Source organism: Notechis scutatus, chromosome 2, assembly GCF_049901735.1.
Source record: "Notechis scutatus isolate UNSWTSFEM ecotype Mainland chromosome 2, rNotScu1.2, whole genome shotgun sequence".
Classification (NCBI taxonomy): domain Eukaryota; kingdom Metazoa; phylum Chordata; class Lepidosauria; order Squamata; family Elapidae; genus Notechis; species Notechis scutatus.
The window spans coordinates 143,091,170-143,114,338 of NC_142010.1; the positions used below are offsets into that span (position 1 = coordinate 143,091,170).

Here is a 23,169-nt window from a genome sequence, read left to right on the forward strand (position 1 = left end):
ACTTTGATGAGAAGGATCTTGTGTACTTTTGAAGTCTGAAATGAAAACAAAATTAAAATCAATACTGGAGAAATTGCAGGCGTATGCTAAGAACATTCCCAGTAACGACCAAACTTTATGTTCTTCATCCAGCAGTGGATGACTACTGTCTCTAGGACTACGGCTCCCAGAAAACATAGCGCGGCAAAAAAAACAACAACAACGCCCAAAGTCTTTCAGTCTTCCCATCGCGTGCCTCGGTTGCTCTCGCGATACTTGTTTTTTTTTTTTTTTCCTGCCTCTCACCGGCCTAGGTGGCTTCAACCCATCCCTGCGCCTGGCTATGGCCGATCCCAAGTATGCGGACCTGCCCGGCATTGTGAGTGGCGAAAAAGAAGCCCCTGCAGGGAGAAAAGAGGCGGGGAGGCTGGTGCCGTTTTAAGGATGAGCATGAACTGTGCCTAGGGAGAGGGAAAGGGTGGGGTCGGAGAGGCTAGTGGAACTGGAGATATGGGGCTGCGGGATGGCTGGGTGGATGGATGAAGAAGTGGGTGGGAGATCTGCTGGTAAGGAGTGAAGCACCTGAACCTAAATTGGGGCTTTTGATCCGCGCCAGGGAGCGGAGCTCCTTAGTCTTTGCGAAAATTAGAGGGATTTAAGGGAAGCCCCAGAGCTCAGCCTGATCCCGAAGGAGGTTTGTATCTGACAGCCGGGATGCCATTAAGAAAGGAGTGCCTCTGAGGTTGTGCAGAGAGGTGGGGATCCCCTGCAGAAAGATCAGGGAGTGTTGAGTAATATTCTGGAGGGCAGATGTTGCCAGCTAGTTCTTCACACTTTTCAGAATGTGTATTTTGGCTGTATTTTGTATCTGTACTAATTAAACTTTTATTTAGTTACACAGAAAAGAACCCTAATGGAAATTGAGGAAAAGGTTGATAACGAATGTTGCATATGATTTTGTTGGTGCAAACATAGAAAATATAAGCGAAATGTTTCTTGGGGTCCTCTCTTCGCTCCCACATTTTATTTAAAAAACAACAACAAAAAACAACTTTTCACTTCTCTTTGGCTTTTCCCAACCACTGCCAGGATGATAAAATGTACTTGAATGAAGAATGTGAAAATTAGATATTCCCATCAAAAGCGATTCCACAATCAAAGGGTCCATTAGTGATAATACGCTGTGCAAATCCTATGCCAATTTTCTCTAAAGACAAGCCTGATGACTAAAAAAGCTCAAGACAAAGGGATGCTTTTGTTTCAGTGTCTTAAATGCAGGGTATGAGAGTATGAAAAGCTGCTGGTGTTAGTGGCTGATTGAACTGCCAGATAGAACAATAACCAATAAATTGTGCTTGTCTCAGTTAAGAAAGGGCAAGTGTCACATTGAAGGATATAGCCTAAGGCATGGGTTGCAGATACTTTATGGGTATTTTATCTGGAGTGGACAAGAACCTGGAGTGGCCTGGTTCCATGCCCTGTAGCAACATCTCTCTATTTTGTCCTGTCATTGGAGTAATTCAGTATTTGTGAGGAATTATTGCTTAGTGGCTTATTCGGCACACAGGAGATTCTACATTCAGCCCCTGCAGCTTCAGTTAGCTTGTATAGCAGGAAATGGGAAAGGCCTTTTCTTCTTTAGATGCAGGAGAGCCAACACCTAGCCAGAATAAACATTGCTAACTAAGCAACTTTGTTTATTCTGTACATTGTACTGTAAAATAAAAAGGAATTAAAAGTTGATTAAAATGTGTGGATTCCTTATCTTTTATAAATGTACCATGTTAGGGAAGTCTACTTTATATTTTAGGAAATATGCTGGCAGCCAGTAAAGTTTTAACAGGATAAAACTGGGTGAGTTTTGCCTAACCTGATCTATTATTGTTTAATTCAGACACTAGTAATTTTTTTTTGTTAGACGGCTAATCTGAAACAATATGGTTTCTTATCCTATTGTCGAAAGCCAAGTTGTAGAATGTTTCATTTTTCACTAGATATAGAATTTCTCCTCATTCCTTTGAAAGGACATTTGCTTTTCCCATATTTTTGCAGGTATGTGACCTTACTGCTTACATTTGGGAAAGATTTTACTGGGCACTCTTCTGAGGCAACTGTCATATAAATGATGGCTAATAGACTCCTTATGGAGTTGCCATTTACCTTATGCTTTTGCATTTTGCTCATCAGAACGTATTTTCCCAATGCCCCACTTGTACCTATTCCTAGATCAGGAAGCACTGATATTTACACACACTTTAGTCAATTTCCAATTAGAAATATTACAATGTGCTTTAAAGAGCTGCAATATGAGACATAACACCACTGCTACAAGAGAGCTGCAGTGAATCCAGAGGGCTTCTGGATGCAGTTAATATTGCTGATTATCATTTTTAAAGTTTTACATGACATGGGACCAGTTTACTTGCAAGGCCACTGATCCCTAATGATTTCTGCTTTTCCCACTAAATCTGGCAGATAGGCATGCTCCAAATCCTCTCAGTGAAGTAGCGTCTTCTGTTAAGACAAGGAAGCATATCTTCTGTAATAATATATCTTGTGAAACTGCTTTCCCCCAAAATACGGAGGCTATCATGCCCCTGTTGGAATCTGACTCGGAGAGGGAGGCTGAGCAGCTGACAGGGAGTGGGAGTATGGCTCCATTGGCTGTGGAAGAAACTGGGGAAGAGCACAGTCCGGCTGGGCAGAGCAGGGAAGAGGTAGAGCAAGGGAGAGGGAATTCGGAGGAAGACCCAGGTCCACCCACTCTTCATCCTAGAGCACGCAGGGAGGAACAGAGAAGGGAGCAACGTGAGTTGCGTGGCTTATGGGGGAGGAAAGGGCCCTGATTCATTAGCTGCAGCTGGGAACACAGTGTTTAAAAAGGGAAGCTGCGCACAGCAAGTTGTTGGGAGCAAATCGTGAATTATCTGGTATCCTTGAGGCTTATTTGTGTTCCTGGCCTGGCATCTTTCCAACTGTGTGTGTTTTGCTGTGCTTTCAAGTCTGCAATTCCTTCTCCTGCCCTGTCAAGTTAATTACTGCAGCATAGTTTGTTTGGATTTTTGGTTACAGTTTTATGTACTTTGTTTTCGGACTGAATTTCCTCCACTTAAAGACTGTTCTTGGGAGAGTTTTTTCTCCAGCCGAAGGTAACCTGGACATTGGGGGCAAAGTTGGAGATAATATAGGGACTCTTCTTGCTTATTTGACTGTGTTGCCTTTGTGCCACGCCCCGGATCATCACAGAGGCCTAGATCCTATTGGCCTTTTAGAAGGCTATGAAAATCTGGCCTCTTTTCCCAGATACTGGCGTTGGTGGAGCCACAGTGTGGGTATTGTTTTGTTTGATGTTCTAAAGATGTAATTTTTAGGGACTTTGACCTAGTTTCTTTTTTAAATTGGATTTATAGAATTTGGTTGTGTTCCACTTCTGTTTGCTACCCAGAGATCCTTGACTACATGGACAGTTATTTAAATTTGTTAAATAAATAATAGCCAATTGATAATTTGGGAGGAACAATGCTGCAATTCGAAATCCCCAAACAAAGAAATATGCACCTTCTGTACTTATTTTATATATTTCCTATTGTACCAGTGATGATCATAGTATGTACATTTTTCTGCCGAGTTTTTAAAATTATCTCCAACATGCCTTTGCCATGGACCTGGTTTAGCACTCGTGAGGCCAATAGTTTGAGATTCTGTCTGGCGTTTATAGACCTGGTTCTGAACAGCAGATCTGGTAAAGATCCAACTGGAAAAAAATCCCTAGCATGATTTTTCAGGATGGTTGCAATAATAAGCCCTATCCCCAAAAGAAGTCCCAGTTAAGATCGTCAGCCAGATGGATGCATTTAGTACCGTATTTCCCTGAAAATAAGACCTAATGCATTTTTTGGATCAAAAATTAATATAAGATCCGGTCTTGTTTTCGGATATCAACTAACCATCACTATGTATTTTCTGAGCATGGAAACACCAGAAATAAATGTAGATTATACATGCAATTCAGTCAGGTTCATGAATCTCACCCTGAAGTCTTCCCTTTGAATCTTTACTTATTATTGAAAACAGCTGCTTTGTGGTGAATGGGCTAATAAATATTTCTTGGGCCAGTAGGTGCGATTTATTTATTTTGAAGGTTCCCAATTCTATTCTGCCTCTGGGAAACATACAACACAAGATAAATTAAAAATAAAAATATACAAAGATACTACAAAAGAAAAGTTTGTTACTTAACTGATCATACATTAAGTGTGTGATCCATCTAATTATATTCTCTGATTTGAGTTCTTTAGATAAAAAGAGTTCATGCATACTATTATTTATTTATGGTGGATTTTTTTTAAGGAAATGTTATTGTAACAGGATCTGGAGTAATATTCTGATTCCCCCCACTTATTATTTTTCAGGCCAGGAATGAGCCTGATGTTTATGAAACATGTGACCTCCCTGAAGATGATCAAGCAGAATTTGATGCGGTAGGAACATATAAAATTCTATTGTTTTTTAAAAAATTATGAATACATTAAATGAGGGTATCTATCCTTAGACTATTTCCAAAAATGTCATTTCACCAAAGTGACTTGTACTCAGGGGTGGGATTCTACCAGTTTGCACCTATTCGCTAGAACCGGTTGTTAACATTCTAAGCAGTTCGGAGAACCGGTTGTTAGAAGAAATTACTGGCCTAATCCTGTAAGGAAGACAGGAAGGAAACATTCTGGTGTTGCTTACAGAAACTGCCTCTCCGTTAACCCTTATTACATTCTTGGCAGGACTAGACTTCCTGTCTCAGGAACTTCTCTGGAGGTTTTTTTCCTCCTTTGCTGGTACTTTGTTTGTGTGGAGTGACCATTCAAAGTTACAATGGCACTGAAAAAAGTGACTTATGACCATTTTTCACACTTACGACTGTTGCAGCATCCTCACAGTCATGAGAGGCCAGGTGAGGAGATGCGTGTCTCGATGTGAGGGATGTTGAGTTGGCCACGCCCAGCCAATAACATGACCACCAAGCCATGTCCACCTAGTCACATGACCACCAAGCCAAGCCCACAGAACCGGTTGTTAAAAAATTTGAATCCCACCCCTGCTTGTATTGACTACTATTGTTATATAGAGTGACCAAGTAAAAGGAAATACGAAAATTGGAAAGTGATATAATTTGGAATTTGAAATCTTTGTTAAATAAAACTGGATTTCATTGTTTATTTTAACCTGAATAAACTGAAAGAAACTTTCTTAAAAACACCAAACTGTTAAACTGTTGATCTTCTTGACTGCCTCTTGCTTCCTTAATGTGACTCCACAAAATAATTCTGAACTGTAGATTTTCTAAGGAGAATATTTGTTGTTTTGTAATAATAATTTTGTAAATCAAGTATAGATATTAGACAATTGTTTTTGAATGTTTCAAAGTTATTCCTTCTTGCCGGAAAATAGTTGTTTTTGTACTTTTGTATATGTTTAATGTGTGTGTGTGTGTGTCTGTTTATTAGTTACATATGAACTTTAGTCAGTTTATACTCAAGTACAAGATTCCCTTGACAACTTCTTAAAATTCTTGGTGGAAAACCATCAGCAAAACTATATTGGGCAAGCATTAATTGACTTTGGTGATGAGACCTTTGCTGTAATGAACAATTTTATACTTCTTGTTTTATTTGATTATTGAAGCTGGTCAGAACTGCTATTTATAAGATGGGCAACCATACAGATAAGATTAATAAGAAAAATAAATAAATCCAAGCTTTTACAATTAGATGTAATAATTAGTAGTCCAGTCTGAAAGAAAGCATTTCAGGAAAAGCTAGGGGAAAAAAATCTTAAATAATTCCGAAGGGCTGGCATGAATTTTAAACTGTCGTAATATGATATGTGGAACCAGGCAAGTATTTCTTTAAATATTTTTAACCAAAAATATAACTGAAAATATTAGATGTATCATTTGATAAGCTATACTTTTTTTATATATAAGCACTGTTTAACATTTATGTTCTACATTCAGAAAGGAAAAATACTTGAATTACAAGAGACGATCTCACAAGTTTAAAATCTTGAGATGTCTATATGCCCTAATATATGGATGAAGAAGCTGTTTTATGTTTTTCCACGTAATGAAAGTAAATTCAGTATTACAAAACTTACTTTTTTGCAGGTACATAAACTTTCATTTACTTAACTGCACAAATACCGTGTTTCTCACAAAATAAGGCCGGGTCTTATTTTTTTTTGACCCCCGAAAAAATGGCTAGGCCATCTTTTCGGGGGTGACTTAATTCCACCCCTTGCATCCTCGGGCGGGCGGCGATGGCTTGGATGTTGACCTTGGCGTTAGTGGGGCACTTCGTATCGGGAGACCTTCCTCCTTGGCCCCGTCCTCCTCCGAGCTGAGCCCTGCCGAGTGAGCGCTTCTGCCCGATGCCCGTGCAGCTGCAGCGTTTGGAGCTGCCGGCACATTTGGAGATGCATGGGGACGGGGACGGGCTGGGTGAGGGGTGGAAAGGACGGGCGGCTTCGGGCTCTCTCCGCCGGACCCGCTGGCCAGGGAAGCAGCGCTGCCGTTGCCTCGCCAACGCCGAAGTCAACGCAGGCAGCACCATATCCAGGTATGCAACAAAATACTTCCTAACGGCAAGCCCCCCTGCCATTCCCCCCCATTTCGCATGTTTAATATAGGCCTTAATTTTGGGGGAGGGGCTTAATTTGATTTTATGCCTATAAAACATGCTGGGACTTCCTATTGGGGGAGGCCGTATTGTTGGAGAAATACGGTAGTCCTTGTTTAACAACTGTCTTGTTGCTAAGATTGTTTTCAATTACGATGGTAATTACAATGTAAAAGTAAGCTTATGACCTAATCCTGACATATTTTTTTTTTGTAAATTTTATTTGAGTTTTCACAAAGAAATACAAAGTAGCGTAATCCCGGGTTACATTTCTTTGTACAGACACAAATTCAATTTCATGCTCATTTTTATGTTCTATTCCATATCTTATTACTGTTTTACATTTTCTACATAGCTTCTCCCCTCTTTTAATTTTCTCAATTTTATTTTAATTATCTCAATTCAAATCATTATATTTATACTTTTTGTCTGTCCTGTTTCAATTTCATATTATCTTTTCTCATTAAACAAAGTTTCTCCTGTAGTTGCTGATTGGAGTATGACACCTTTATATCTTTTAATTTTATCCATTTAACTCTTATTTAAGCTTCAATATATACCTTAAAGTTATAACATTCAATATAATACATAACTTCCATTCCGATTCTGCTTGGTACATTCTTAAAATACACACTATATTCTTTTTTAAAAAAAGATTATAAATATATATAGTTAAAACAACACATTCCATTCCAATTCAATTCTATCATTAATGTTAATATTCATTAAAATCTTAACTTCTTTAACATTACTTTTCAATTAAATGTTATACTTTTATGGGAACAGTTATAAGCTTTCCATAATTAATTCCCCCGCCTTCACTTATATTTTATAAAACATTAACTAATTAAAATGTTTCCGTTTCCAATTTTCTAAAATATTTCCTCCTTTTTACCTCTTATCTCTTCCTTCTTTCCCTCTCTTTCTTCTTCTCTCTCCCTTTTTACCCCCTTGTCTCTCTACCTCTATTTCTCTCTTCTGTATTCCCCTCTTTTGTTGCTTTCCAATATTATACTTATTTTTTGAACTATTTTTCTTTTCTTTGGTTGTTTTTTTAAGTCTTAAATTCTCCATTCTCTTTCCCCCCTTTCCTTTTTCTTCCCCACATAGAATTACTTGTTCATTAAAGATGGCTTCTTCTTTGTCCCAGTCTTCTTGTTTTGCAGACGTTTCTTGTTGTTTCTCATAGTTCGAGATCTCCATTTCTAAGAATTGAAAAACGAAGCCAAAAGAACCCCTCCCTTCTTGTGCATCTTCTTTGTACTTTTTAAGTTCCATTTTCAATTCATCCAGAAGTAGTGCCACTGTATAAATTTTTAAACAACCACCCGATTGATTTTAGTCATTCAAGTGCAATAACCAAGAATCCAAAGATCACCAAGTAATCCAAATATATACAAGCTGTTTCTTTTTGCTTTTTTTTTTCACTTTCTCTTCCTGGGGTTCTCCTATTTAGTTGCCAAGTTTCAGTTAAAATGTATCTTTTAGAAGTCTTGTTGAAGTTTTACTGTAGATTCCTTTTAATTCCAGGCAGTCTCCTCCCTTTTTTCCAGATCCTGCCCTTTTATTCTTTTTCTCTCCTTTCCTGCTTATAAAATTTTTTGTGTCCAGGAATCTTTATTATCCCTTTGACATTTTATTTTATTTTCAGCTTAATTGCCTGTTGATGTCAAAACGCATTTTTTTTTTCAGATTTCTTATTTAAGTCTCTTAGTTGTCAGTATAGGGAAAGAGAGAAGAAAAAAGAAACCAAACCTTTCCCTTTTCACTTTCCTTCGCTGCTTCAGAATTTTCTTTGGGAACGATGTTATTTTTTTTAGTTTAAATTCCAGGGTACCTTAGTTGTTGCTTTTGCAATTTAACCCGGTCAGCCAGAACTTTAACTTCTTATCTTTCTCCTGCACATTCTTTTCCGGTCAAGTTCTTCTTTGAGGTGGCCATTTCTGACCACCGCTGCAACCGCCTTCAGGAAAGGGAGTAATGGCCAGCTGAGGAGGAGATGCGGCTCTCCTCAATGCTGCTGGCAGTCTCCCCCCTCTTCACCACCTCTGGCCTTATGTCCTAACTTTTGATTAATTTGAAACTGATTAAAAATAAAACTGAAAGCTTCAGGTCATTTTATTCTCATTAAAATAAACAATGACTTAATATGATGTCAACCTGCAGTCATTTTAAATTAGGCTCTTGGCACTTCATGGTAATCCAGAAGTTCTAATATAGCAAGTTAGTTTATTAACTTTAATATCCCTCTTTGGCTCCTCCTTGAATCAGGGACCCCGTTTTATCTCTCATAACATGTCAGAGTTGAAAAACATTTTTGTTGTTTCTGATCCCTCGCTTATTAGAGAGGGAGTGATTCCGGTTTGGTTGTTCCATTTGTTTTTTTTAAAGGTGTTTTTTTTGTATTTTTATCTTAAAAAAAGAACTCACAATTATGTAGAGAAAATAATTACTCTAATTAAAAATTTTGTGATTTAAAACTTATATGATTGAATTTTTCAGGAGTTTTCAACAAAAACAAATGTTCTTGTATAAAAGTGGCAGTTGAACAGTGTTACAATATTTTTGATACATGTAAAAACCAATATAATATATATTGCCTTAGACCAACTGCATATATGGGAAGGCTGTTTTTCAGGCTGACAAAATTTAGGAGATGGTTTTGTAAATAGACACCTGCAAGCTTGTCCATTGTGTCAATAAAAATATATATTTTCTGTTGAAGAGAAATTATGAAAGATTCTGCCCTAATGTCTTAGAAGATGCATTACAGTGGTGGCTAACTTTTTTGGGCTCCCGTGCCGAAAATTGGGCATGCACTCGCATGCCAGCACCTAGAAGGCAATGCACATGCCCCCCATGCTCCCTACGCATGCATATGCGTCTCCCACGCCCCCATGCCCCTTGCGCATGGAGGCCAGATACCCGACAATCAGCTGTCGGGTGGGCGGTGCATGCGCATGCACAGTGGAGCTCTTCCGGGCGACTTCTCACGTGCCGGCAGAAGTGGCTCTGCGTGCCGCTTCCAGCACATGGATCAGTTAGTAATACACCTGTAATTTGATTCCTTGTACTTCCTTACACACTTAACAAGAATACATATCAAAACCTCACAGTCCTTGAGGGATTGTGCCTGGAAAAAGGATTTATGTTCATTTGAGTCAACTGCTCAAGAGTTTGAGTACATAGCAGTGAGTCATTATATTCAATTATTGCGATAACCTGAAAAGAATGGACAGCAAAATAATGCATTGTCTATTGTTTCTGCTTTAGTTTACCTGGGCGCATTTGCTCTGCTCTTAGCATTTTACAATATTTTCCTTCCAGTAATATGGAAGGAAATATGCCAATTCGTTTACTGTGGCTGCAGAGAAGTTGCCTTTCATATATGTCAGTTTGCTGAAGTAAAGGGCCTCATTGATCCCCCCCCTCCAATGGGAATAAGATAGGACCCATGCAGTTTTGATGGTTGATATTGAAAACCCACGCCCAGTTTCAGCATTTGGTATTTCTAGGTGCAAAGAGTTTGGTTAATTGGGATGAAAAGCCACAGTGCCACATACCTTACTTGTCATTATTGAAAAGAAAAAAATGCCTACTTTTATCCAGTTTTAGATAATTTACCTAGTTTTGGGAAGCACACAATCCTTAGTTGGCCCTTTCCATAAAGTAATACATAATAAAATGCACTGATGTAAATAAGACACATTGGTGCCTCGAATGCAAGAACTGCTCATAGTTGACTGAAGAAGGCACACCACCCCTGTGTTTTTCTATAGGTGTTATGTCCCTGTGTTCCTATGATAGCATGTCTTATCCTTTGTCTCTCTAGATAAATATCAAACTCAAAACCATATAGTTTGTATTTAAATTTTCTCCCATCTCCTCTTAAAGGCTCGCCTGTTCCTGCAGTATGATATGTAGCATTGATGTACGCCCTTAAATGTTTTGCAGTGAGTTGCATAAAAGCTATTTTTCTCTTCTTGGCATGCATGCATTCCCAAAGGGAATTGTGGGAGGTACATTTAGTCTCATAGTAACGGGGCATAGGGATTGAGGAGTAATCAGGTCAACAAAGCATTACCTGTGTAATGCTAGCTAAAAGCACTCTGAAGTAGCGGTTCCTTTCTGTGGGCTTAGTAAAATCTACGGCTAGCGATGGAAGTTATATAACAATTTAACCCATCTTTGAGATAAATAGTGTCTGATATTCATGCCTTAGATCTAGTGCCAAGTGATACGGAAAAATCTTACCTTGGTGTTAATTTACATAACTATTTAATTTGCTGCTTGTCACCGTGTGCTTTGTACATCTTTGAGCTTAATATGTCATCTTTGGGCTTTAATTTAACCTTTCCTTTTGAATCAAGACATTGAATCAGGATATGCATGTTTGTCAGAGGCCAATTAAAAAGTATGCTGATAGAATAGAGAGAGAGACAGTAAAAAGCAAAACGTAGGATTTGCATTTGACCCTCTCCGTTGTGCTTCAACAAAAGCTTCAGAAACCCTCTTGGCAGAAGAGATTATGGATAAAATGGTCCTCATATCTCATCTTCAAAATTACTGCAACAGTCCTGACTCCCTAATGCTGGCATGAAGCATTTATCTTATTATTTTGTGATGTACTTTTTTTTTTCTTTTCACAAAACTCATGTAATATAACACAGTGTATGATACCAGTAAGACACTGGGGTGCAGTTTAAAGGCTGCCTACTTCAACTGGCATATTCATGCTTATTGGGTTGTAGTTGCTGGAATTCTAGTCCCTGTGACCTTGGCAATCCAGATAAAGCATGATGTCATATAACCTCATTGCTTAGTGACGGCAATCCTGGCACACCCCATTGCTGTTGTAAACTAAATCCCACCAGCTGCTAGCTGGGGACCACCCAGTTCTAAGCCAGCCATTATTAGGTTAAGGATTAGGACCAAAGAGTAAGTAGGAAGAAAGAAAAAATAAAAAGAGGAGATTGTCTTGAAGATGTCAAAATGAAAAGCAATTCCTTATGTTTAATTCAAGCTTGATTAAGCTTATCTTGTAAGGTTAGTTTAATAGATACAGCTTCTGGGCCTCCAACCTTTGGGGTACCAGAGACCAGTTCTGTAGAGAAAGGTTTTTCCATGGACTGGAAGGGGCGTGGTTTTGTGTGCTGTGTATATCTTGTGAATGGGGCTTTGCTTGTGTGCATGGCCTGGTTGCTGGCATGCTGTGGACTGGTGCTGGTCCATGGATTGGGAGTTGGGGACCCCTGCTCTAGGCAATCTTTGGTGGTATAACCGAAAAGTGGGGAATCTGACCCTCCAGGTATTGGTGAACTATGACTCCAAGCCTCTCTTATCATTCGGTCCAGTTGGCTAGGGTTGTTAAGGGTTGAAGTTAGTGGCATCCAAAGGATATTAAGCTTCCTTAAAGGTCAGGCAACTGTGCTCCACTTGTTTATTGCAGAATAATAGCCCTGGAGCTTCTAGCACTGAGTGCCCCAAGGAAACTGAAAACAGCTGCCTATCCAGCTTTAACGGATAGCATTACACTTTTAGCATGTCATTACCTGCTATGCTAATGAGGGAGATTGTTTGCTTTGTGTCTAAGTGATGAAAAATATCACATCTCTGCAATTGAAGAGGAAGAGTTACAAAAGAGAGAAAAAAAAGAGAAGAAAGAAATCCCCGACAAAGAAAAAAGTTTCTTTGCTGGGGATTTAAAAAAGCTGCCATTAAAGATGTCCAAATGAGGGAGTTCCAGTCTGCAGGGCTTCGGCGGCAGGCAGAAATCCGCGATCGTGCGCAGTTTCTGCCTGGGCTCGCCGCTGGAGCGCCCCAAGCCAGTTTGGCTTCGGGACTAAGCCACCCCATAGAGGTGGTGAAGATGGGGGAGACCCCAGCAGGGTCGAGGAAAGCCGCATCTTTCCTCCTCAGCTGGCTAAACTCCCTTTCCCGAAGGCGGTAAGAGCGGCGGTCAGAAATGGCCGCCTCAAAGAAGCACTCAGCCAGAAAAGAAAGTGCAGGAGGAAGTTAAGAAGTGAAAGTTTTGGCTGACCGGGATAAGAAGCAACAACTGAGGTACCCTGGAATTTAAATCTTATAAAGATACATCGCTCCCAAAGAAGATTTGGAAGCAGCGAATGAAAGTGAAAAGGGAAAGTTTTTTTTTCTCACTCTCCTTCCTTACATTGACAGCAGATGAATGAGAAATCGGAAAAATCCGCTTTGGCACCAACAGGTAATTAAACTGGAAAATTAAATGCCAAGGGGACAATAAAGATTTCTGAACACTTAAAAAACTTTTTTTTGCTGTAAGTGGGAAGGGAGAGGAAAAGAATAAGAGCAAGATTTGGCTGGAGGAGGCTGCTTGGAATTTAAAAGAATCTAAAGTTAAATCGTAATAAGACATTTTAACTGGAACTTTGTAACTAAATAGTAACCCCAGGAAGAGAAAGTGAAAAAAGAAGAAAGTGTTAAATGAAACAGCTTGTGTGTATTTGGATTGTTTGGTGACTTTGGGACTTCTGGAAATTATATTTGAATGATTAAAAACAATTGGGTTGTTGTTTAAATTTTTTTTTACAATGGCATCACTTGTGGATGAACTGAATATGGAATTTAAAAAATATAAAGAAGAGGAACAAGAAGGGAAGGGCTCTTTTGGCTCCGTTTTTCATTTCTTAGAAATGGCGATCTGTACCTATGAGAAACTACAAGAAAAGACTGCGCAACAAGAAGATTGGGACAAAGAAGAAGCCATCTTTAATGAACAAGTAACTTTATCTGGGGAAGAAAGGGGAAAGGGGGGAAAGAGAATGGAGAATTTAAGACCTAAAAAAACAACCAAAAAAGGGAAAAATAAGGTGAAAAATGGATATTATGTCAGAAAGCAACAGAAAAGGGGAACACAGAAGAGGGAAATGGAGGTGGAGAGACAAGGGGGTAAAAAAGGTAGAGTGAAGAAGCAAGGGAGGAAGGAAGGGAAGAGAAGCTACAAAGATTTGGAGCAAGATGTAAAGAAACAGGACTTATTCAGAGATAATGGGTAAAAATATAACTGAAAATGAGATTCTGCAAAGGTACATAAGATTGTATTGTTATACTTGTATTAGAAATAATGTTAGAAAATTGGAACAATATATGATTAAAAAATGGGATAAAATACTCAGTTTAATTCAGTGAAACTTTTTTGAACAAAATAAATGAAATGAAATAAATGAGAGAATTGAATTAGGAAGGAATGGGAACATTTTAATTACACAATGTTTTAAAATATAAGTGAAATGGGGGGGAAGTAACTATGCAAAATTTATAAGTGTTCCCATAGAAGCATGATACCTATTTGAAAAGTAACGTGTAAAATGTTTAAGATTTAAATGAATATTAATTTTAACGATAGAGTTGAATTGGTATGGATTGTTGTCTTAATTATATTATACATTTATAATTTCTTCTTTTCTTAAAATATAGTGTGTAGCTTTAGAATGTACTAAGCAGAATCCGAATGAAAGTTATGTATTATATTAAGTGTTATAAATTTAGGGGAAAGATATAAAGGCATCATACTCCAATCAGTGATTACACGAGAAATTTTGTTTTAATGAGAAAAGATAATAGACAGCTGAAACAGGACAGACAAAGGATATAAGTATAATGATTTAAATTGAGATGAAATAAATAAAATAGAATTAAGAGAGTTAAAAGAGTTAAAAGAGGGGAGAAGCTATATAGAAAATGTAGAATGGTAATAAGATATGGAAAGGTATATAAAAATGAGCATGAACTTGAATTTGTGTCTGTACGAAGAGATGTAACCTGGGATCAAGCTGCTTTCAAAAAAGATGTTTTATGTTTTCATGTTTTGTGTTTTGTTTGTTTATGTTTGTTTTTTAAAAATCAATAAAATTTTTGGGGAAAAAAAAGATGTCCAAATGAAACATTGGAATACAAAACCTGTTTTAATGGGAATTAGTATAAAGATTTCATTGTATAACATGTATATCTAAATGGTTTATTCATTTGGTTAAAGAAGGAAGTACTTTTTCAGTGACGGAGTTGAAAAGAGAAAAAAATTTTTTTTTTAAATATAGGCGTTTGATAATATTTACTGAAATCCTCAAATAGTTCACTGAAGTCAGTGCTGTAAAATGTTGGCGCAGTATAAACACTAAAAAGAAAGATATCAGCATGTGTTGTTATGGAAGCTCCGAAATAATTATGAATTAACTTCCAGTCTATTTATATCTCTTGCTGTTGTATTTGTTTGCCTTTGCCCTATTTCTCCAAATACTTTCCTCACGTTTAACTTATGCCTCATTTCTGGGCCTTTGCCCTTCACGCTTGACTGTTTTCCCCCCTTTCCACTGTTATATTTTTAATATATGTAAATGTATTCTTATGATTACTTCTGTACATAGTATTTTACTCTATAAGCATCAGCAGCAGATCTTTGTGCCAAAAAGCGTAAAACTTAAATTTTGACTCTGAGGGAACGGTAGAAAGACCTGTATTTAAATGTTTACATAGTACAGGAAGTCCTTGACTTACAATTACAATTGGGACCAGAATTTCCATTGCTAAGTGAAACAATTGTTAAATGAGTTGAAACCTATTTTATGACTTTTTTTGGTCACAATTGTTAAAGGGAATCGCTGCATTGAAGTGAATCATGCAGTTCTTAAGTGAATCCAACTTTCCCTATTGACTTTGCTGCTCTGATATTGCTGGGATGTTGTTACAAATGACAACCACATGGCCTTTGGATGCTGCAATCATGCCAGTTGCCAAGAGCCTGAATTTTGATCATGTGAATTGTCAGTATGTTGCAGTGGTCATAGGTGTGAGGAATGGTCATAAGTCACTTTTTTCCATGCCGTTGTACCTTTGATCACTGAATGGTTGTAAGTTGAGGACTACTGTACCTGTTATTCCTTTTTTCCCAGTTTCCGTACAAATCTTTGAATATTTTGTTCCTCTTACTCCTTTGACAAAGAGCCAAAGCTATTTCTGCTGTAATGAAAGCTAGACATATTAATACAGAAGCTGTAATTGTACAATAAATGATTGCTTTATAGCTCATTTTCAGATGAACCACCCCTCCATAGCCAAGCCTTTCTCACTGCTCACTGTTTTATAGAGCTTAAACTACCATACAAAGCATTATTTAAATACAGGTAGCCCTTGACTCACAACTATAATAGAGGCTGCCCAGTACAGTTGGAGGTTGTGACAGCTGTTAAGTGAGGCACCCATGTAATCACCTCATTTTCAGTACTCCCCCCAATCTCTGTTCCTTCTGGTTGTTAAATGACAATCTCTGTTAAATGGGTTGTTGTGGCGCACAGGGTGCCTCAGAGGCCCCGGGGGAAGGCCTCAGAGGCTTAGTAGAGACCCTGCCCTAGGCTTCCCAAGGCCTCCCATACTCCCTGAGGTATTGCAGCAGCCATAGGGACTGGATCATAAGTAGATTATAGGGGGTCTGCCATAATTTTGATTGTTCACTAAGCAACCAGTTGTAAGACGAGGATACCTGTATTGGCTGAGATATTCACATATCTTAGCCCATTTAAAATGTCTGCTGCAACCAGTTGAATTAATTGTCTTACAATAGGGTTGGAATTGTTGAAGAATTCACTCCTGCTCCCCTTTAGATCTAGGGAGCAGGCTGTGAAAACCTGCTTTGGCAACAAAAATCAGCTGTGTGTGGGCAGGAGAAAGAAACCGCCTCATCCTTAAGCATGCCATCTTGGTGGAAGTCCATTGTAGTTTTACATCTGATATAATCAGTTGATGATGTTTTTAATGGAGCTATAACAAAATGGAAGAAACCTTGTGAAAATACTGCTAAGTAAAATGCAGTTGTGTTGCATTTTTGCTATACATATTACTGCATATATCGAACCCCAGCCTTTCTTCTATGGAAGAATGTGGATGGAAAGATGTTTCTCATAAGCAAATCACATATTTTTTCAAGGAGAATGAGGTTCACCTTGGTCCATAATGAAAAATAAATGACTTTTGCATTGTCTCAGAAGCTTTAACTGCTGAAGTGACATACACAAAGATTTTGCTCTTTGCAGTGGTTGTATTGAAAATTTTATTGATACAATTACAACCGTACTGTGTAATAAATATGCATTGTCATAGTTTAGATGTATTTTAGTTTTATAACATTCATTGGTAAGTCTTATTTTTCCCATTTTAAAGAGTTAGAAGTGAATAAGAAGTGAAGGATCATGTTTTTGCATTTGGCAGTTCTGAAACCCCCAAAAGCAATTGAAAACATCATGGAAAAAGAAAATGACTAATTCTTTATACAGTTCTATCTTATTCAGCTATCCTGTATTTATAGTCAAAGACTTATAATATCTATAACAAATAAATACTCTACAGCAAAGGTCCTTTCCAAAGTCAATTAAAAGCTTTCTATGTGTAGATCCTGCTCATCTTATTGATGTATTGATTATAGCTGGGAGAATATGAATAGCCATTGTATAGTTTTTACTTATAGTTTCTTTTGAGGTGTTATATCTGAGAAGAGAACAGCAATGTACATAACAGGTTTGCAGATGGTAATCCTGTTCTCAGCTTCCCCACTTTCTGTACAATTGAAACCCAGTTCAGAATGATTTTAATTAAATAAATGGATTTTAATATACGTCCACTTGTGAAGTCAGGTTAATTAACTGGCAGTGCATATGTGTTAAATGAGGAAGTTGCACTACCTTAATTTACATCCACATCATTCAAGTTTTTTAAAATGTATTTTCATTATATTATCACAGGAGTCTGATCTTTGGGCTCCATGTCCAATGTGTAGGAATTCTAGTAACCGGTAGAAGTGTGAATGTTATCAACTTCTATTCAGCCGCATTTTGTGATGACCAAATTCTGAAGCTGCCTAGCAATTTGGGCACTGAATCTTTGGTGCTGTTTATCTCTCCCACCCCCCTCCAAATGTGAGCTTGAGCAGAGGAGGTGAGCCTTTGGACCTTCAGGAGCAAAGCTTCTAGTCCTAATAAGATCTACTGTAAGCTAGAATCAGATCTACAGATCTTACATAAGCTAGGAAGAAACAGTATGGTGCATTTCTAGATTTCACCTCCCACACAGAAAAAGTGAGTCCCGCTAAGAAGCTTGTTATAGAGTAGAATTACAAATATTGTAAAAAAAAACAAAAAACCAATCCCAATCCAAAGTTGATTTAAAAAAAAAAATTAATTCAAGTACCTAACTTTACATGTAGCCTGAGGTTAATGCTGGTTTCTATTCATGGACTTGAAAATTACAACAGTATTTTAATGAATGATTTCCCGAGATGAATAACTAGGTTTTTAAATTATATTATTTATTTTTATTATGTTATAAATATAAACAGCTGCCTAACGTTGTGTTAGATCTATAGTTCATGTAGTTCGGTATTGTTTGCATCTACCCTTGATGGACAAAATGGGAGAAAAAGCTTGTCCACATTTTAAAACTTCAGAAGGAGGCTTTCTTTTCCCTTCCCTCTGCGCACAATGTCTACTTCTAAACAACTGGGGGGTGGGGGGGGGATCTTGGCAGCTCTGTTTGCTCAGGTATGGGTCAAGGTGCTCTGTTAGCTAAAATGGATGACAGCTTGAATTAGTGATTAGCAATTTGCATCCTTCTCTGCTACCATGCCTTGGGCTTAGCAAGCGGGACGCTAAGGCAATACAATTAACAGTGCATGCTAGCATGAACATTAATGTTGGTGTATAAAAAAGGGACTGTGGTAGAAAAAAAAACTCCTTGAATTTCCTTACCATTTTCTTTAGGATGATTTTGTACCCGTTGGTTAGTTGCAATACCGATTTCTTGCTTGTGTGAAAATAATATTGCAAATCAAGCATTGCAGAGATTATATAGTCTGACATAAAGAGATCAGATGGTAACTTCCCAGATTATCCCTTAAGTGGCCACTAACCCACTCTGGCCTCCAGCCAACAGTTACTTAGAATCCTTTCTTGGGATATAACAGGATATGGTCTTTTGGGCTCTAATAGGATTTTCTTTTGGGTGTTACCTGCAATCCAATTGTCCCTATCTGCTATATAGGAAGGAATCCACTTGAGTGTTACATGTGCTCTGCAATAATGAGCTATAGTGAATCTAAATTTATTTTTAAAGATCTGTGTAACTGCTATACCCTCAAACTGGAAGGGACCTAGTGTAAAGTTGGGTTATTTGGTCAAATGTGTCATGATAGTGTTTATTTGTTCCACTTCCTGAGCTGAGCCTTTTTCTAGAGAAAGTCATGACCATGTGAGAAGAAGCAAGAAGCATATTTCTGCTTTTGAATATACTTTTTAATAGTAGCCAGGACATGAAAACACATTAGAATATGCTATATTCAGTAGTTTATGGTAGATTTCAGATGTGAGGATAATTGGACAATATAAATCTTCAAAATCTTACTGGGAATGTATAATGCATTTTTATTACAGGCATTGCATCCTAATGCCAAGCTAACCTGAAGCTGTACCTTAAGTATACCTTCTCAATATGCATTCTTCCAAATTATTCCAAGACTTTCTTTTCAGGGGTAAGGAATAAGAACTTGCTTCTTAGAAAGAGTGATGGAGAGAAGAAAAAGAGCTAGAATCCTCAGAAAGTGGAATTTATTGTATACAACAGTGTTTCTCAAACTTGGCAACGTTAAGACATGCGGGCATGGCTTGCTGGGGCATTCTGGGAGTTTGTCTATGTATCTTACTTAAAATTGTTATGTTTGAGAACAACTTGTACAAAAGGACCTTTCCTTTCTATATTTCATGTACTATTGATGCATTTAACCCATAGTCAAGACTTGATAGAATAAAACGTGATGTTTTGCAGGACCACACACAATTAATCCTGGTTTAGAGATGCAGAAGGATAACATAGGGCAGGGGTGTCTAATTCGCATCGTCGTGTCGTCATGTGACATATTGTGACTTTTTCCCCCTTCGCTAAACCAGAGGTAGGCGTGGCCAATGCATGATGCATCTGGCACATGGGTTGCAAGTTTGACACCCCTGACAAAGAAGAATTATGAAGTAACCAAAAAAAGTTATCACTTCAAATGATAGAGAGCGCCCATTGGGATTCTATTTTCTGAATGTCCAAACCAAGCTCCTCCCATAATACATCATATTAGTTAGTACCACCGTACCTAAAGTTGTAAATTGCTGTAGGGAAGATTCACCAAGAAGATGAGTGCTAATATTCTTATATGTTTATGCCAGTGTTATTGATAAGGGTCCTCCAGATTTGATCCAGCTTTATTAAAAAATCACATTTTTACCGTCCTCTGCTAGTTATAAGGCCCTTTTTTTTACAGCCACTTCCAGGAATCGATTGGGATGTTGAGAAAATGCCTAATCATTGTTATAACTGTGTTTATATTGAATTATTGTACCACTTGAACTTATCTGAGTTTTCCTAATGCTCTTCCCTATCACCCTTCACACCACCTTGCCTGGATACTAGTTTGCACAAGTAAGACCATTAAAAATGCTTTTTTTTTTCTTCTGCATGCTTCTAGAATCTGTGTTTGCATGGTACTAAATCTGCATTATATAAAATTAAATACTTTTTTAAAAATCTCTTTGTATAATCTATATTGTTTGTACTTTTATGGCACTGTTATCTTTTCATGGGGTCATGTCACAAAAGAGGGGAGAACAAAAACACTCTAAAATTGTAAGTTTTAAAAAGCAAGAGAACTTACTTAGCGAAAGGAATTAATTGAAAGACCAGTAAAATAATTTGCAATATTAGGCCCTATTTTTATACTCCTGAAAGTGAAGAAAGTCAGCGTGGAGTTTCTGGAAGTTGTAAAAAACCAGCATTAAGTGCCCCAAGGGCATGTGAGGCAGCAACGTTTTAGATTCTAGAATAAATGTGTTGAATTAGACATCCAAGTAACAGAGCACTGATGGAAATCTGCATTTTAATAGCAGTAATCAGCTCTGCATCAACCATGCAAAGTTATTCTAATTTTGGGGAGACTTATTAGTGGTGCTTAGTGCAATATTTAACTGAAATGAACTAAGAAGGGGAAGGGGGATTTTTTGGTGGAGAGAAGGGTGTGCCCTTTCAGGACAGTTCCTTAGCCTGAGAACTGATGGCTCAAGGTGCCAAGTCTATGGAAAGTGTAACAGCCAGCTCTGACTTTTGGAAAATCTGGAACAAAAGTCTGATTAGAAGATTGCTATACCTTGGTGTAATTTTCGCCTGATCTATAAGTAGCTTCTGTATGCTTCCTGTATTGCTTAATCAAATTAGGACTGGAAAATCGAAGCACCTGATTTACAAAAATTGAATCATTTAATGCTGTTTCTTAGAAATCTAATTGAATTGTGGGAAATAAAGTGATTGAGTGAAGTGGGTGGGCTGAAGATCCTCTCTTAAAACTGCTTGATTTCTATCAATTCTGGGAAGTTATTGTCAATATTCTATTTTCAAAAATCTTACTGTTTATTGAATGCACTGCATGGTAATGTCGAGGCCAAACTAACTCTGAGGTTCCCAAACACCAGTCCATAGACTTAAACAATAAATTTCCCAGCCAAATCCCCAACCTCTCACGTAATCCATGTAAATAATTTCACTTATGGGAACTTGTCTGCGTCAACTCCACACCTGTTATGATGTTGTTGAAAAAGTTCCAGGCTCTCATGGTCTCCAGCAGACTCGTAGAAGTTTCGTTTTTCCATCTAACCCATTCGAAAGCAACACCTCCCCCCCCCTCCCTTACTCTAATGGCAAGTTGAAACGAAGAGGCACATAGCTGCCAAAAGATTCATCCTTGACAGTTATTTGCAGTTACAGTTACTTTGCAGAAGCACAGAGAGGACTATCGATCTCTTAATCACCCTTGCCAATGATTTTGTTAAAGCTTTTTCAAAGAAATCAACTGGGAAGAGAATCTGCCCCAAGCTGAACTTTTTAAGGAATATTTAAAAAGCTCACAACTGAGATGGGACTCATATTTAATGCCCATAATGATTATCATGGCAGATGTTCTGCTGATACACCTGGATACTTGGTTCCTGTTTTTAGTCTACATGTTTAGCTGCCTTTCATTAGATCCTAATTGAAACCTTGTTTAGGCTCTGATTGTGACTGTGCTGAATGCTTGACCAAGGGTGGTAGATGCTCACTAGCAAACAACAGTGTGATGACCCGGAGTGTAACAAACGTAACAAAATCCAAAATGTAAATAAATGTCCCTTAATGCCTCCAACTTGGCCCCACTGTTCAATAATTCTCAGTTGGAGATAAAACGTACTCAAAAATAGTCTTCAAAATAGAGCAATACAGTCTGAATTTAATGAGCAGATAGAGGTGAAATTAAAAAACCCAAACAAATTACAATGATGACATTTCCACAACGGAACAGGATAAATAATTACTAAATTCAAGGAGATAACAAGACACAATCTGTTGGAAGGATGCAAACCAAGGTAACTTCAGCCCAAAATAAAACACGCTTTGCTTCTGGCAACGCTGTGTTGTAATCGTCTGTCTTATATACTAGTCTCCCCAGCTGCAACCAATGAGGAGGATCATGGCCACCTCCTGTCTCGCAAGCCAAGTTGTTGCCTTCTCCGTTCCTCCCTGCGTGTCCTAGGATGAAGAGGGGATGGGCCTGGTTCTTCCTCTGACTGCCCAGCCGGCCTCTGCTCTTCCCCAGCCTCCTCCACAACCTCCAGAGCCACACCTCCACTCCCTGTCGGTTGTTCCTCCTCTCCCTCAGAGTCCGACTCTATGAAACAACAGTGATCTATTTTGCATTGACCTTGTTTGCCAAAGGAATTATCTAAGGAAAAACATCTGATGACAATTAACGTATGAGATTCGTTTTTCTGAATAAAGGAAATATGACCCCAATAAAATTAGATACTCTGATTTCAGTAGAGCCTTAATGTATTCATTGTTTATTAATTAGGCTTATATGATGCTCCAATCAGAGTGGCTTGCTTACCTAATAGTACTGTTATTCAGCAGTAGGGTTCAAACAACCCAACAAAGCCGACACCATCAATTTCCCATCTACCTAACCATCCTGATCAAGCAAAGGAACAAGTTAATCTAATTACAGGCTCTTACTGGAAAAGGATTCATGGTCCAAGGCATACATGCATATAAAAAATTTGAAGTGGCAAAATTGGACTCCTCCGTCTACCTTTTACAACATGGACTTTTATCTAAATACGCTGAATATAGTTTTCAGCTTCCAAAATTTTCAGCAGGGAAAGTCTTGGGATTAAAAGTTCAAGTATCTGTAGGGTATCTGCAGAGCTTTCTTTGCTGTGGGAGCACCCCCCTCCTTTACTTGCCAGTAGACAGCATCTTCCATGTAAGACTTCCTCTATTCTCAGACAAATGTCTGCAGAATGCTGCAATTAGAAGAGGAGACAAAAGGTTGATACAGTCTTGCTGGCACATCCAAGCACACATCCACGAAAAGAAAATCCCATAAAAGAAAACCCCATTGCAGAAAATAAGCATCTCTGAATTTTTGCTG

The 23,169-nt window shown here is 38.1% G+C and overlaps 1 protein-coding gene across 1 annotated transcript in view; it reads left to right on the plus strand.

Moving 5' to 3' along the window:
• Positions 1-214: 214 nt before the first annotated feature.
• Positions 215-23,169, plus strand: part of DCTN2 (dynactin subunit 2) — a 59,202-nt gene continuing 36,247 nt past the window's right edge. Inside the window, exons 1-2 of the mRNA XM_026673924.2 lie at positions 215-358; positions 4,392-4,460. Of these exons, the coding sequence (XP_026529709.1) occupies positions 323-358; positions 4,392-4,460 (105 nt within the window). The 5' untranslated portion in view covers positions 215-322. The remainder of the gene's footprint in view (positions 359-4,391; positions 4,461-23,169) is intronic.